Source organism: Bidens hawaiensis, unplaced genomic scaffold, assembly GCF_021521415.1.
Source record: "Bidens hawaiensis isolate Kalapana, Puna unplaced genomic scaffold, B.hawaiensis_p1.1 tig00009224_1, whole genome shotgun sequence".
Lineage (NCBI taxonomy): Eukaryota > Viridiplantae > Streptophyta > Magnoliopsida > Asterales > Asteraceae > Bidens > Bidens hawaiensis.
The window spans coordinates 545,168-559,931 of record NW_027491681.1 but is presented as its reverse complement, the minus strand read 5'-3'; the positions used below and the strand labels follow the sequence as shown (position 1 = coordinate 559,931).

General features: G+C 39.0%; 1 protein-coding gene and 1 pseudogene across 1 annotated transcript; both read left to right on the top strand.

The window, feature by feature from the left end:
• The first annotated feature begins 7,578 nt into the window (after positions 1–7,578).
• On the top strand, positions 7,579–8,525 carry LOC143531729 (cysteine-rich receptor-like protein kinase 2 pseudogene; annotated as a pseudogene).
• Positions 8,526–8,962: 437 nt separating this feature from the next.
• Positions 8,963–11,415, top strand: LOC143531769 (cysteine-rich receptor-like protein kinase 2). Its single transcript, XM_077026998.1, has 7 exons — positions 8,963–9,086; positions 9,156–9,295; positions 9,384–9,440; positions 9,549–9,684; positions 10,398–10,632; positions 10,746–10,896; positions 11,074–11,415. The coding sequence occupies exons 1-7, from the start codon at positions 8,963–8,965 to the stop codon at positions 11,413–11,415; spliced, it is 1,185 nt and encodes a 394-aa protein (XP_076883113.1).
• The last annotated feature ends 3,349 nt before the right edge of the window (positions 11,416–14,764 follow it).

The window sequence follows — 14,764 nt, the reverse complement described above, 5'->3', positions numbered from 1 at the left end:
GAGTAAATAAACAAAAAATTAACAAACAGTTTTATTACTTATACAATACAATACAAGAATTTGAAATACAATACAGAATCAAAGAAATAAACCAAATACAACACAAAAAAAAATGTAAACGGTTTGGCTGAGGATCGTGTTGAACATGGGGCCCTTAAAACAATATTTCGAGTCTCCCAAGAGAACTCGTTGTTTCCAAGGGTACAACAGCCGGAGCAGTAGTACTGCCGGATTTAACCGTAAACCTGAAAAATGTTCGAATAAAAGAAACCAGAAATGTAGAAGAAGAAGAAGTTGGAAAAACCTTGCAACAATGCTTGTGTTGTGTGTAAGGTTTGGTGTGTCTTGCAACTTAGTTTACCTCTCTATTTATAGAGGAAAAACAAGGCACAAGTTTTTCATCCCACCAATGTGGGATACACCACTATAGTATTTTCTTTCAAATACACACAATCATACATCGATATCTCATTCATCAATGTCTATTAGTGTGCATTTGTTGTGTCATAACAACCTACTAATGCACATGTAACAAATTTTCCAACAATCCCCCACATGAATGGAAATCGATTCTTCGAAGTAAGTTTCAGCAGTTGAGTATTGCCGGATAGGTAGGTGTTACCCTTTGAACCTTCCGTTGTGAAGCATACTTAGCCTCCTAGCGGTTTGTAGTCGCGATGACTTTGAACAGACCCCCATTTGTGTAGATGACAATATGCCTTCACACAATACTCTCCCTGGTTTGGTCAACCCCTCATTCTTGTGTCCGTTATGGTCATGGATCACGGTCCTGGTTCTGCGAGAGCTCTAGGAAATTGCGCCTCCCCACAATTCCATTCGAAGCGACCACACTTCTCTCTAACATAGGTGATTCCCATGAATCATTAAAAGCATCATGGTTATTTCACTTAACCTTAATATGCTTAACCTCTCCCAAATGTCACTGGTTTTAGGGTACTCCCCTAGGAGAAAGGACCAGGAAGTTCAAGACTCCCTTTGGTTTTGGGGTACTCCCCCACAGTGACTGCCTCTGGTCATATGATTAAGTTTGCCTATTGAACTTAGCTCTTGGGATCTCCAGTCTGCTAAGTTAGGTTTCCCTCATACTTTCTTTATCGCGGGCTTTAGTCCCATTCCTCTCGACAACTTATAAAATTTATCCGTGCTTAAGCCTTTTGTTAACGGGTCTGCAATGTTATCTTCTGACTTCACATGGTCAATCGTGATAACACCCGTTGACAGTAGTTGTCGTATCGTGTTATGTCTACGTCTCTTATGCCTTGATTTGCCATTATACATTGAACGTTGAGATAAACCAATTGCAGACTCACTGTCATAGTGTATGCAAATTGCCGACAACGGGTTTGGCCATTGTGAAATGTCTTCCACGAATTGACGTAAACATTCTGCCTCTTCCCCATATTTGTCTAAGGCAATGAATTCAGACTCCATTGTGGATCTAGCAATTACAGTTTGTTTGGATGATTTCCAAGATATTGCTGCCCCACCAAGTAGGAACACGTACCCACTTGTTGATTTGGAATCTTTCATATCCGAAATCCAGTTCGCATCAGTATACCCTTCGATCACAGCTGGATGGTTGGTATAATGCAAACCATAGTCTCTTGTGTATCTTATGTACCTAAGCACCCTTATAATAGCTTTCCAATGTTGAACACTTGGATTGCTAGTATATCTACTTAGCCTACTCACCGCGTATGCTAAATCGGGTCTCGTACATGTCATGAGATACATTAGACTTCCAATGATTCTTGAATACTCTAATTGAGCAACCGGCTCAGCTCTATTTTTACATAGATGTAGAGTAGTGTCAACAGGAGAACGAGCCACTCGCTTGTCTTCCTTGTTGAATTTTTCAAGAATCTTGTCGACATAGTGTGCTTGACTCAAAGTAAGACCTTCTTTGGTTTTAATGATTTTTATTCCAAGAATAGTATCAACTAAACCCATATCTTTCATGTCAAATTGTGCCATTAACATGTCTTTTGTAGATTGAACAATTTTATCATTACTCCCAATGATAAGCATGTCATCCACATAAAGGCATAAAATAACATAACCTCCATTTGTGTTTTTAACATAAACACATTTATCACACTCATTAATTTTGAAACCGTTGCTAATCATGACTTGGTCAAACTTTTGGTGCCATTGTTTTGGAGCTTGCTTCAAGCCATACAAAGACTTGATGAGTTTGCATACTTTGCCCTTTTGACCAGGGGCGGAGAAACCCTCAGGTTGCTCCATGTATATCTCTTCTTTCAAATCACCATTTAGAAAAGCCGTTTTTACATCCATTTGGTGCACTTCCAAGCTTCGTAAAGACGCGATTGCAATACTTCCATCGGCTTTAATCTTCTTTTTAAATATCCAACGATATCCAAGGGTTTGCAACCAACTGGAAGATCTACCAATTCCCAAGTATGATTTTGTAAGATCGAATCAATTTCATTCTTGATTGCTTCTTTCCATTGAGGTCCTTCAGGTGAGGTCACCGCTTCATGGTAGGTATTAGGTTCACCTTCAACCATAAAGCTTACGAAGTCAGGACCAAAGGATTTTGCAACCTTTTGTCTTTTGCTTCGTCTTAAATCACCATCCTCAGTCTCGGGCCGTTCATGTGTTCCTTCATGAACCAAGCCGTCATTTTGTGTTGACGAGCTTGCACCTACATCATTCGCTCGTGATGATGAGGCCTCATGTGTGTGTCCTAACTTAGGAAACATGTTCTCAAAATACGAGACAGTGTTGGGGCTCGTCTCCTTGAAAGTGTTTACGTGTACATTTGGATTTTTGGATTCATGTACCAAAAACCAATGTGCACTACTATTGTGAGCATATCCAATGAAAATGCAATCAACAGTTTTGGGACCAATCCTAAGAGCTTTAGGAGGTGGTACGGTGACTTTAGCTAGGCACCCCCACACTTTCATGTATTTGTACGAAGGTTCTCTTCCCTTCCATAACTTATAAGGAGTCTCGTCCCTATTCTTGAGAGGTATCTTATTTAAAAGATAATTTGCCGTTAAAATGGCATCCCCCCACATGTCATGGCTCACCCCAGAACTAACCAACATGGCATTCATCATCTCTTTCAATGTACGGTTCTTTCGTTCCGCCATGCCATTTGATTGTGAAGAATAAGGAGGGGTTAATTCATGTATTATGCCACTTTGTGCGCATAAATCCGCAAATGGTGAAATGTATTCACCTCCTCGATCGCTTCTCACACGTTTAATTTTCTTGTTAAGTTGTAACTCAACTTCATTTTTAAATAAGATAAAATTTTCTATTGCTTCATCTTTACTTTTAAGTAAATATACATAGCAATATTTTGAGCAATCATCAATAAACGTGATGAAATATTTGTTTCCCCCTCTTGTTGGGCACATTTTTAAATTGCACACATCGGTGTGAATTAAATCAAGTGTTTCGGTTATTCTTTCAATCGATTTGAAGGATGATCTTGTAAGTTTGGATTCAACACATGATTCGCATTTCGAGTTTGTATCAATGTGGAATGTTGGTATGCTTTTTAATTTAATTAAACGACGAAGTGAATTGAAATTTACATGTCCTAATCTACCATGCCAAACATTTGAATTTAAAGACTCAATAATATAAGCAGAAGTAGATGCCTTATTCATTTCATTTCCAATCACGGTTACATCAAGTTTAAACATACCATTGAGGGCATAGCCCTTACCAACATACATTCCACGCTTAGTCAAGACAAACTTGTCCGACTCAAACACTAAACGAAAACCAAACTTATTAAGCAACCAACCCGAAACCAAATTCTTACGAATTTCGGGCACATACAAGGTGTTGCTCAAAGTAAGCTCTTTTCCCGAAGTCATCTTCAAGATCACATTCCCTTCACCCTTGATGTCGGTCGTTGCTTGATTCCCTATAAACAACTTAGCATCACTAGCAGCCTCCTTAAAGGTGCTAAAGAGGGTCTTGTCACCACACACATGACGGGTCGCACCCGTATCAGTGAACCATCCTTGCGGTTTGTCCCCTACAAGATTGATTTCTTCAATCATTGCCGAGAGCTCGGTGATCATTGCCACCAACGGTTCACCATTTTCATCCACCATATGCGCACGCTCACGCTTAGGCTTCTTGCATTGGTTCGCACGATGGCCATTCTCATTACAATTGTAACAGACACCTTGGAAGTTTGAAGATTGAGGTTTCTTTTTCACAACCTCCTTCTTCGGTCCAAGGTTCACCTTTCCCTTTCCCTTATTCATTTTACCCTTACCCTTATGCTCCTCCTTAGAAGATTGTCCAAGTTCAACCATGTTGGCCTTAGCCATTGGCTCCACACGAGCTGATTTTTGAGCCGTTTTATTGTCTTCCTCAATTCGAAGACGAACAATTAATTCATCAATAGCCATCTCCTTTCGTTTGTGCTTAAGATAATTCTTAAACTCAACCCAACTAGGAGGCAACTTTTCAATTATGGCTGCAACTTGGGACGTTTCACTAAGTGTCATACCCTCGGCATGAATTTCATGAAGTATAACTTGTAGTTCTTGGACTTGGGTGATCACAGTCTTGGAGTCAACCATTTTAAAGTCCAAAAAACGGGCCACAATAAATTTCTTTGTTCCCGCATCTTCGGTTTTATACTTCTTGTCTAAAGACTCCCATAGTTCTTTGGCAGTCTTTACCCCACAATAGACGTTATACAATGGATCCGCCAAGACATTGAGCACGTAATTGCGACATAGAAATTCAGAATGTTTCCAAGCGTCCAAAGCACTCACACTTTGGGCATCATCTTGGGCAGTGGGTATGGGGGCTGTTTTCTCCAAGAACTGTGCTAAGTTCAAGGTTGTCAAGTAGAAAAACATTTTCTGCTGCCACCTCTTAAAGTGGACACCCGTGAACTTTTTGGGTTTTTCAGCATGGTTAGCCATTGTGGTCGCTCCCACATTGGCTGGGATGGTCAAATGGACAACAGGGGTAGCATTAGAAGTGTTTGGGGTTGGTCATGTCATTCTTGCACACAGAAAACAGACCAAGTTAGTAACTTAGAAAAAAAATTCAGAAAATTCTGAAATTTGCCAGATAAATTTATCCCGTGCGTGATAGCTTTATCTCGTGCGAGATAACAAAACCAGCCCCAAAAAGGAGCCTTTTCTGATTTTAGAATGCTAAACCAAGAACGAATCTGTCTAAGTTCAACTTTGAAGATCCAATTCTTGATTCTGATACCAAAACAGAAAAGAAAAACTGTTTTTAAAACATATACTATTTTGAAACAAAACTGGTTTGGATCAAAATAGAATAGTTTCTGAAAATTTAAACAAAGTTTTCACGATAAGCTATCTCGTGCTAGATAGCCAAAAACAGCCCAAAAAGAAGCCTTTTCTGATTTCAGAATGTTAAACCAAGAACGAATCTGTCTAAGTCCAACTTTAAAGATCCAATTCTTGATTCTGAGACCAAAACAGAAAAGAAAAAACTGTTTTTAAAACATATACTATTTTGAAACAAAACTGGTTTAGATCAAAACAGAATAGTTTTTGAAAATTTAAACAAAGTTTTCACGAAACGGTTTTAAAAATATTGTTTTAAGATTGTAGGAACCAAATTCGTGAATTGAGTAAATAAACAGAAAATTAACAAACAGTTTTATTACTCATACAATACAATACAAGAATCTGAAATACAATACAAAATCAAAGAAATAAACCAAATACAATACGAAAAAAAAATATAAACGGTTTGGCTGAGGATCGTGTTGAACACGGGGCCCTTAAAACAATATTCGAGTCTCCCAAGAGAACTCGTTGTTTCCCATGGTACAACATCCGGAGCAGTAGTACTGCCGGAGTTAACCGTAAACCTGAAAAAGGTTCGAATAAAAGAAACCAGAAATGTAGAAGAAGAAGAAATTGGAAAAACCTTACAACAATGCTTGTGTTGTGTGTAAGGTTTGGTGTGTGTTGCAACTTAGTTTACATCTCTATTTATAGAGGGAAAACAAGGTACAAGTTTTTCATCCCACCAATGTGGGATACACCACTATAGTATTTTCTTTTAAATACACACAATCACACATCGATATCTCATTCATCAATGTCTATTAGTGTGCATTTGTTGTGTCATAACAACCTACTAATGCACACGTAACAAATTTTCCAACACTTTTACATAAATTACAAATATATGAGTCGTGATTTGCTTCACAAATATCTATCCACCAACTTGGTGAAAAGGGATACCATGATAGAAATTTTATTTTGTTCTGTTTTGTTTTGAGTAAGTTGTAGTTTTAGTCCAAGTAGTTTGGTCAAAATAACCAGTTTACTTCTACCCAAAAAATCCCGGCCACTCCCACATATACTCGTCTTCTTGTCGGTCATGCTTTGTCTTGTCGGAAAACACGGGGGGCGTGAGTTGGTAGATGGTTGGATCTGGTGGTTTTGGTTAGGCGGCATACGTTGACTTTATTAATTGCCTTCGTGTGATTCGTCGGGGTTGTTGCTTTAATCGTATCAATCAATCAATCAAGCCCTGTATATCTCACCGCATAGCACGCTATCGGTAGGGTCAGGAGAGGGTGAGATGTAGGCAAGTCTTTCCTCTATCCGTGAGAATTGAGAGGCTGCTTCCAGAGAGACCCCCGGCTCAAAAAGTAAAAACAATATGTAAATGTAAAAATACATTTACATTGGAACCTATAGCATTTATGTTCCAATATTAAGATATCTATCCATTCCTTCGTTTTCTACTTTGCTTTGATTTTGTACTAAAGCCCTTCATAGTTACTTAATGTACTTTCAATACTTTAATACACCCGTGACGACTGACGAGTCTAAGTCCAGCCCACAAGCACAATACCAACTTCCAGCACATCACTGACTTATATTTAGCCCAGACTGATCTCAGCCCAATCTATCATACAAAACAAACACGGTTATATTAGAATAAATATATATTATTATTAACATCAAAACAAAAATAGAACTAACAACCTCATTAATATTTCCAATAATATATGCTATTGATCAATTAAAATATCCATACCTTTCGACATTTTTAAGAATTATGGGTTGTTTTGTAATTTTTTAAACCCTTGTTAGATCTTGTTTTGTGGTTGGTTTACAAAATCCAGCTGTTCAGAAAAAAAAAATAGTATCTAGCATAATATGCTAGTGGACATGTTAGCAAATACTATTCCCATGTTTTCCTGGTACATGCAATTATTGTTATCCAACACACACAAATATTAATAACCCAATTGTTAGTAAAGTCAAACAATGCAAATGCAAGATTAGCATAGAGCCGTGTTTTGTTCATGATCATATTTAATAAATATTTGTCACTATAAAAAGCCATTCAATTCAATACAGTACAGTTCTAAATAGAGAACCATATAGCATATGTATTTTTTTCTTTAATTATAATACATAAAACTGTTATCTGACTCTGTTCACCCTACTCTTTTTTCCAACTAAATTACATCCCCATAACACTAAATATATTAAACGGTGTTTACAGTTCTCTGCTCAAAATTGGTTTTGTATTATTCCAGTTGTCTCGGCTAAGTCTCGTATACTAGAAGATGAAGAAATCAACACATACAGCCATAATTTTCATCATTGCTTTGATCATACAAGTATCTAAATCAAATGGTGATGCTCGACCCACAATGATCAAATTGCAGTGTGATGACACCTTAGACGCCGATCAAGCGGTATTCCTCCAAAATTTTGTTCATACGATGGATATAGTTACAACCCAAATTCAAACTTCACATAAGGTGACAACAGTGTTTGGTACTGGCACTAACACAATCTATGCTCTAGCCGAATGCTACGGTGATCTCTCTTCAGAAGATTGCATCGTATGCTATGCCCAACTGCGTACTTCTGTTCCCGGTTGTTACCCTAGTGGAGGGAAGTGTTATCTTGACGGTTGCTTTTTTCGGCTCCAACTTTATAACTTCTTCGAGGAGTATACGAGCCCGAAAGATACTACAATTTGTGGGAATACGACAACAAAGGATGTGGTGTTTCAAGAGTCAACAAGTCTAGCGGTGGCCAATGCTATATCGAGTGCATTAAGAAACAGTGATTATTTTGCTAGGGAAGAAGTGGTGTCGGGTAGTAATGCCTCGGTTTATGTGTTGGCGGAATGTTGGAACACTTTGAGCCCGAGTTCATGTAGGGCGTGTTTGGAGAATGCATCGGTGTTGATAACGAAATGCTTACCATGGTCCGAGGGTCGCGTGTTGAACACTGGATATTTCATGAGGTATTCGGATACCAATTTTCTCAATCCTCTAACGGTCAAAAGAAGATCAAGCAATAAAGGTAACCCTAATTATACTAAACCAAACCACATAAAATAAGGTTAAACAAAAACCTCTTAATATCATAATAAAATTAACAAACATGGTTAGGTTTTAACTCTTAGCTGGGTTGTGTTCGGTTTGTAGCTTGGAACCATCTAACTAATAACGTGTATGCATGTATCTTAGTGGTTTTTATTTAATCTCTTCCCTATATGAGAGAGGATTCCAACATATATCGCCTTTATATAGGGTGAAGTTACCTAAAAAGGAAGGTAAAAAATGATGTTTTAATTTTATAGGCGTGGTGTCAACTTATAACATCACGCCTAAAAAATTTAAAACAGTATGCCAAAAAAACTTTATTTTTTACTAACTTTAGGCAAAATTGATTTTTTAACAGTATATATTAATAATGAATCTTCTTATTGTTGATGCAAACTGAAGATGTAAAAAAATGGTATGGTTGATGTCAAACTTGTAAAACTTTCCGACTCACTCAACCAGTCGGTTTGGTTTGAGCAGTTCAGCCTAGAATTTCACTAAATTTTAAACAACGTCTGCTTAGAATGATAAGAAATAGCATAATAACATAAACAATGGCTAGAAAATATTCCTAACGCGATAATGATATTGGTATTGGCAGGGAGGAAAGTAATAATCATCGTTTCGGTTGTTAGTACTGCGGTGGTTATCATGGTTGCTTTGATGATTATCGTATATGTAAAGAAAATACAACACAAAAGAAAAGGTATACTACACATTTGGACAAAAAAAACATGGTCCATGTAACAAACTACTGACTGCTTATAATTTCTAGGTTCGTATGATACTCGCAAACTAGTAAAGATTCTTAACGACAGTGGCTTGTACTTCAAATACTCCACTGTTGAAAAAGCTACGGAACAATGGGATGACTCTAATAAGATTGGACAAGGAGGATTCGGGACAGTGTACAAGGTTTGATTGATTTTAGGCTCAAATATGCTTACGAAAGAACTGTAGTTATATACATAATAATCTATATATTTTTTATCAACTTATTTAGAGCTTTGAAATTGTTATGCTAGAGGAAACTATCAAAATGTTTGCTGTTTTTTTTGTGGTACAATTACATGTGGTTGCCCATGAGAGAGCATATAAAACTAATCAACCAATTTATTATAACTAAACGGGTGGAAATTATTAACGTGAACAACAAAATTTATTTCAGGGGGTTCTTACAGATGGAAGAGAAATAGCTGTGAAGAGGCTTTTCATCAGCTACAAATTCAAAGAAACAGATTTCTACAATGAAGTTAAACTAGTTAGCAGTGTTGAGCATCCAAATCTGATTAGGTTATTAGGATGTAGTTGTTCAGGACCCGAAACTATTCTTATATATGAATATCTGCCCAACAGAAGCCTTGACTACTTCATTTTTGGTACGTTCTAAAAATTGTTAATACAATTTCGCTTCGTTTAGTTGTAGTTTGGTTCATTTGGGTTATTTATTCAATAGTTTTTTTTCCTTTTTAATAAATAATGTAATTTTATATTATTAATATATATATATATATATATATATATATATATATATATATATATGGTATAGAATGTAAGCTCACTCGAGTTTTGAAAACCGGAGAAACTAATTCTTCACCATATGTTTTAAAACATATGGTGAAGAATTAGTTTCTCCGGTTTTCACAACTCTAGTGAATTTTCATTACAACTCTTCCTTGTATATATAATAATAATGGGCAAGAAGTGCTTGAGATCAACCCAACCCATAACTACAAGGACCCGTATGAACCCGAACCCATATGATTATGTAACCAACCTGTCAATAATTCAAAAGTAGTTGATTATGCATGTTGACTTTGTGATCAACATGACTTTTTAACCCATTTGACTCTTTTGGCCCATTTTCCTCCAAGCAACCTTTTGTTATTTAACCTATTTGACATGTTAGAGACGATCCAAAATCAAACCAACCTATTTAAATGGGCTTGACCCAAACCAGTGACTATGAAATCATTATTATGATGATTTGAAATGTAACAATTATGAAATTGTACAGATGAATTACTAGGAAGAGAAATAGGGTGGGAGAAGAGAGTTGAGATTATTATTGGCATAGCAGAAGGCCTGGTTTACCTTCATGAGAATACCAAACGCCGGATTGTTCACAGAGATATTAAAGCTGCTAATATCTTATTAGACTTTAAGTTTCGTCCCAAAATAGCTGATTTTGGGTTGGCACGATCTTTTCAAAATGACAAAAGCCACATCAGCACCGGAATTGCAGGAACACTGTAAGTATCTTCTTGGTTAATCATCCTTTCATGCAAGTCATTTTCAATATTAAAAATGTTAACTGATATAGTCTACTAATTTTTTTTCTTTATCATTGTTTTAATTATACTAGTGGGTATATGGCTCCAGAATACCTATCCCATGGTCAACTAACCGAAAAGGCAGATGTCTATAGCTTTGGTATTCTAATTCTAGAGGTCTTCACTGGAATGCATAACAACCTAAGAAGCACCACAGAATATACTGACAACTTACTGTCTATCGTAAGTATATACATTTCACACAATAATTACTCCTTTTGGTTTCTAGAAAACTTTCAAGTTACAATCACAAATCCTTTTTACCAAAAACTTAAGATATCAGTTGACAACATAAACTATTTTTACATCAAAATGCATTGATTCAGGTTATATATATGTATTTCCATTATGAATGGACAGGCATGGAAGCATTTCAAGCAAGGTACAGTGGAGGAAATATTCGACCCGAATCTAATGATGCACATTTATCCCAACATAAATTTCCAAAAAGATGTCATTAAAGTGGTACATGTAGCACTTCTGTGCACCCAAGAAGATCCATCTTTAAGACCATCCATGTCAGCAGCGCTAAAAATGTTAGCAATCGACGAGGACTCGCTACCCGCCCCTTCTAACCCCCCTTTTATTAACGAATTAACCATGGAACTTAATGCCATTACACAAAGCTTACCGAATAACGGCGAGGGCGATGATTCTATTTCAGTTGCCACAGTTTCTCAGAGTCATATTTACCCGAGGTAACACTAGTTAAATAGGAAATATTTAGCTAAAATATGTTGGGATATATTAGGTCCTATTTTAATCTGTCATGTAACATTTTCATATTGTGAATCCTTTTTATAGGGCATGAAAAGAAGCCAAGGTGAGGTTTGTTTCTTGTTACAGAAGAAATGATGGTAGAACCACTAATAAAAGAAAGACGGATGGTGATATAAACGACATGAACCTCGTTTATTTTGAAAAAAATATTTATGACTTCAGAGGTGGCATAACAAGCAGGTCAGGCGGGATTGGAAACGTGCAACAATATTTATTTGTTCAAAAAAACAAAAGATGATGTTTGAATAATTAGTTTGTCAAGTATGATTATAAACTTGAATTATTTCAATTCCAGTATTATATTCTAACTTTTTGAGTAATACAAATTCGAAACCTAAAATAAGCGGTCAAATCACCGTCAGAATCATTTGTACATGACTAAAATCACCTTCATACAACATGTGAACCATACTAGAGTGACACATTCAAATACCGAATATTAGTGATCCCATTAAAAAATTCATGACTCCGTCACTCATATAGATGGAGGAAAGAGAGAGGAACGGACGAACGCCAATGTGCAAGGGATGGGTGTTTGAAGAAACACTAATTGACCCCGGGCAGATTACGGATAATCTGGGGGTTAATAGATGTTTCCCACGAGGGGTTAGGTCCGGCAAAGATGGTTCTTCTGATGACCTGCAAAACAGACACCGTGAGCTCGTCACTGAGAAGGGGGGGGTACCTCCTTGTGACCACCCTCCGGCGTGAGAATCAGACTAGATTGCTCTTGAATATAAATGTATATTAAGAAATTGCTAGAGAAGATAAGATAATGAGATATCAGATAATGTAAGGTAATGTAATGTGTCCATACCATTCCAAGGTGTTGGAGTATTTATAGCCGAAGGTAGGTTTCCAAGAAGGTACAGCCGGCTGAATAGTATTCCTGTTCTGCCAACTGTGGGCTACGCACATGCCATGCTGGCAGTTGGTGGGTAGGCAGTGGCTGATAGGGACCAGGCCGGCTGTGTACTATTCCTTTTCCACCAACTGCAGGCTATGCACGTGCTACAACAGGTTGGTGAGTAGGCAGCGGCTAATAGTGACAGGGGTTGGTGAGTAGGCAGCGGCTGATAGTGACCAGGCCGGCTGTGTACTATTCCTTTGTCACAGTGAGCTGTCGCTGCTTTGGTCAGACCTTTTGTCCATACCTCGTCAGGTACAGTACAAAAGGTCCTCCAGTAGCGTACGGACTGGCTCATTTGGGCGGGAGTATTCCCGGCTTTGGGCGGGAGTGTTCCCGGCTTGCTCACTCCTTCAGGTGACATTACTGAATTATTTAAGAGTTAAGTGCCTTGTGCGTGTAGCCTTGCTGCGCAGGTAGCCTTCCCTGATGGCTTGTATCCGCAGCTGCGGGAACAGGCGGGGTACCTCACCATTGGGAGGCTTTTCCTGCGGGAACAGCTTGCGTACTGTTCGTAAGGACGTCACGTCTCTGAGCATGGTGGGTCCTGCAGATCCAGTTGGTTTCTGCGCAGACGTCCCTCTTCAAGGTGAGTCTTGCGAGTTTAGCCTTTGCGCAGACGTCCCTGTTGAAGGTGAGTCTTGCGGGTTCAATTGCGCAGACGTCCCTCTTTGAGGTGAGTCTTGCGGGTCCAACTGGGCTCTGCTGGGACCTACCTCTTCAAGTCCCTCCAGTCCAATGTTCTTCTCATGAATTGTTAATAAGTGAGGTGAACTTTTGGACTTAAGCAAAGGGTTTTGAAAAGGGTTTAGTTTTAAGGTTTTCCATGGGGATTATTCCCGCGGAAGTCCTAATGTCACGTGCAGAAATTCCCGACTTTTCTGCTTGATCTTTGGGTATGATGCGGGTAGGTCTGTAACCTCCTCGCAAGTCAGGAGCGCTGAGTTCCACTTGTGTAGATTCTCCATGAGGTTTTGGTTGTTTTGAATATAGTGATCAATTATGTTTAAACAACCAATTCCATCTTGGAGCTTCAAACAATCTAGTTCTCGACGTTCCCGCTATGCGGGGATGTTATTCCCGTTTCCGCAAGCATGGCCCAGAAGATCCTTCTTGGTTTCAATTCCCTGCTGAGTGCTAGGTATGTGAAGGGTTTCGCCTTGACACTGTACCCGCACTCGTCTTATAGTTACTTTACTTCCAAGGTATTCCTGGCTTCAATTCCCTACGGGTGCTAAGTATGTGAAGGGTTTTGCCTTGACACTGTACCCGCACCCGTCTTATAGTTACTTGTTTGCCGAGGTATTCTTGGCTTCAATTCCCTGCGGGTGCTAAGTATGTGAAGGGTTTTGCCTTGACACTGTACCCGCACCCGTCTTATAGTTACTTGGTTGCCAAGGTAAGGGGTATAGTCCCGCTTACTTTTGAATCTTTTTGAATCTTTTTGAAATTCGAAGAGTTGGTGAAAGGATAAGAACAGTCCAAACTGTTGAAACGTCGTCAGACGGTTTCTTCTGACAGTGTCAGGACGTGCAGGAAGTTATGGCGACGTGACAGTATATGGTCATTCCAGACGCTTTTTCAGGCGCGTGGGCGCGAGTTTTCGGGCGCGTGGCCGCGAAGTTTGCGGCGCGCGTTTTGTCAACAGCTGTTGGCAGGTTGCTTTTTCCACGTGTCATAGTTTCATTGCACCAGCGTTTTCCTCTCTCTTCCGCATTAAATTCATCGCATTTATTGCGATGAGTATATAAAGGGAGGAGAGGATGCATCTCAACTCACAGTTTCACCTCTCTCTTCTTCTAAACGATTTCCGGCGAATACTCTAACTTTTCTGTCTAGCATTCTCCTGAAATCGTTCTTCTTTACATCCAAAACATGTCTTCTGTTCATGATCTTGAGGCTACCGCCGAGGAGTCTGACGTGTATGCCGAGAATCCGTCGTATACTTCTGATAAGGACGATAAGAGTACTGCTGGTGAGTGCCAGTGTGCTCTTACCGTCGATCTGTACCAGTACATTGTTAGGAAGTTCATGCTCGAGCCTTTCGAGCCTGAGTTTCCTAAGCCTCATCAGACGGTGTACGATGCCCCCAAGGGCAAGATAGGGGTGTATGTCGCCTTCTTCGTGTATGGGAATCTCAGGTTCCCATTGACGAAGTTTGTGTACCGTGTTCTGGAGAGACACGGTGTACATCTGACGGAGGTACACCCAATGGCGATCGCCAAGATTCGCCATTTTGAATGGGTGTGCCTCATTCTGGGCGTGGAGTCCCATGTCGACCGCCTGATGACCTTCTATTCCTGGAGGTGCATCCAGGGGTGGTATACCTTGGTCACTCGGATCAAGGGTTTGAAGATCTGCGCT

What these genes read in the sequence shown, in the direction of transcription:
- LOC143531769 (XM_077026998.1), top strand. Translation starts at nt 8,963, where the DNA reads ATGATATTGGTATTGGCAGGGAGGAAAGTAATAATCATCGTTTCGGTT. An exon ending in AATACAACACAAAAGAAAAG is followed by an intron (nt 9,087 to 9,155) that starts GTATACTACACA and finishes TATAATTTCTAG; the next exon opens with GTTCGTATGATACTCGCAAA. An exon ending in GATTCGGGACAGTGTACAAG is followed by an intron (nt 9,296 to 9,383) that starts GTTTGATTGATT and finishes CAACTTATTTAG; the next exon opens with AGCTTTGAAATTGTTATGCT.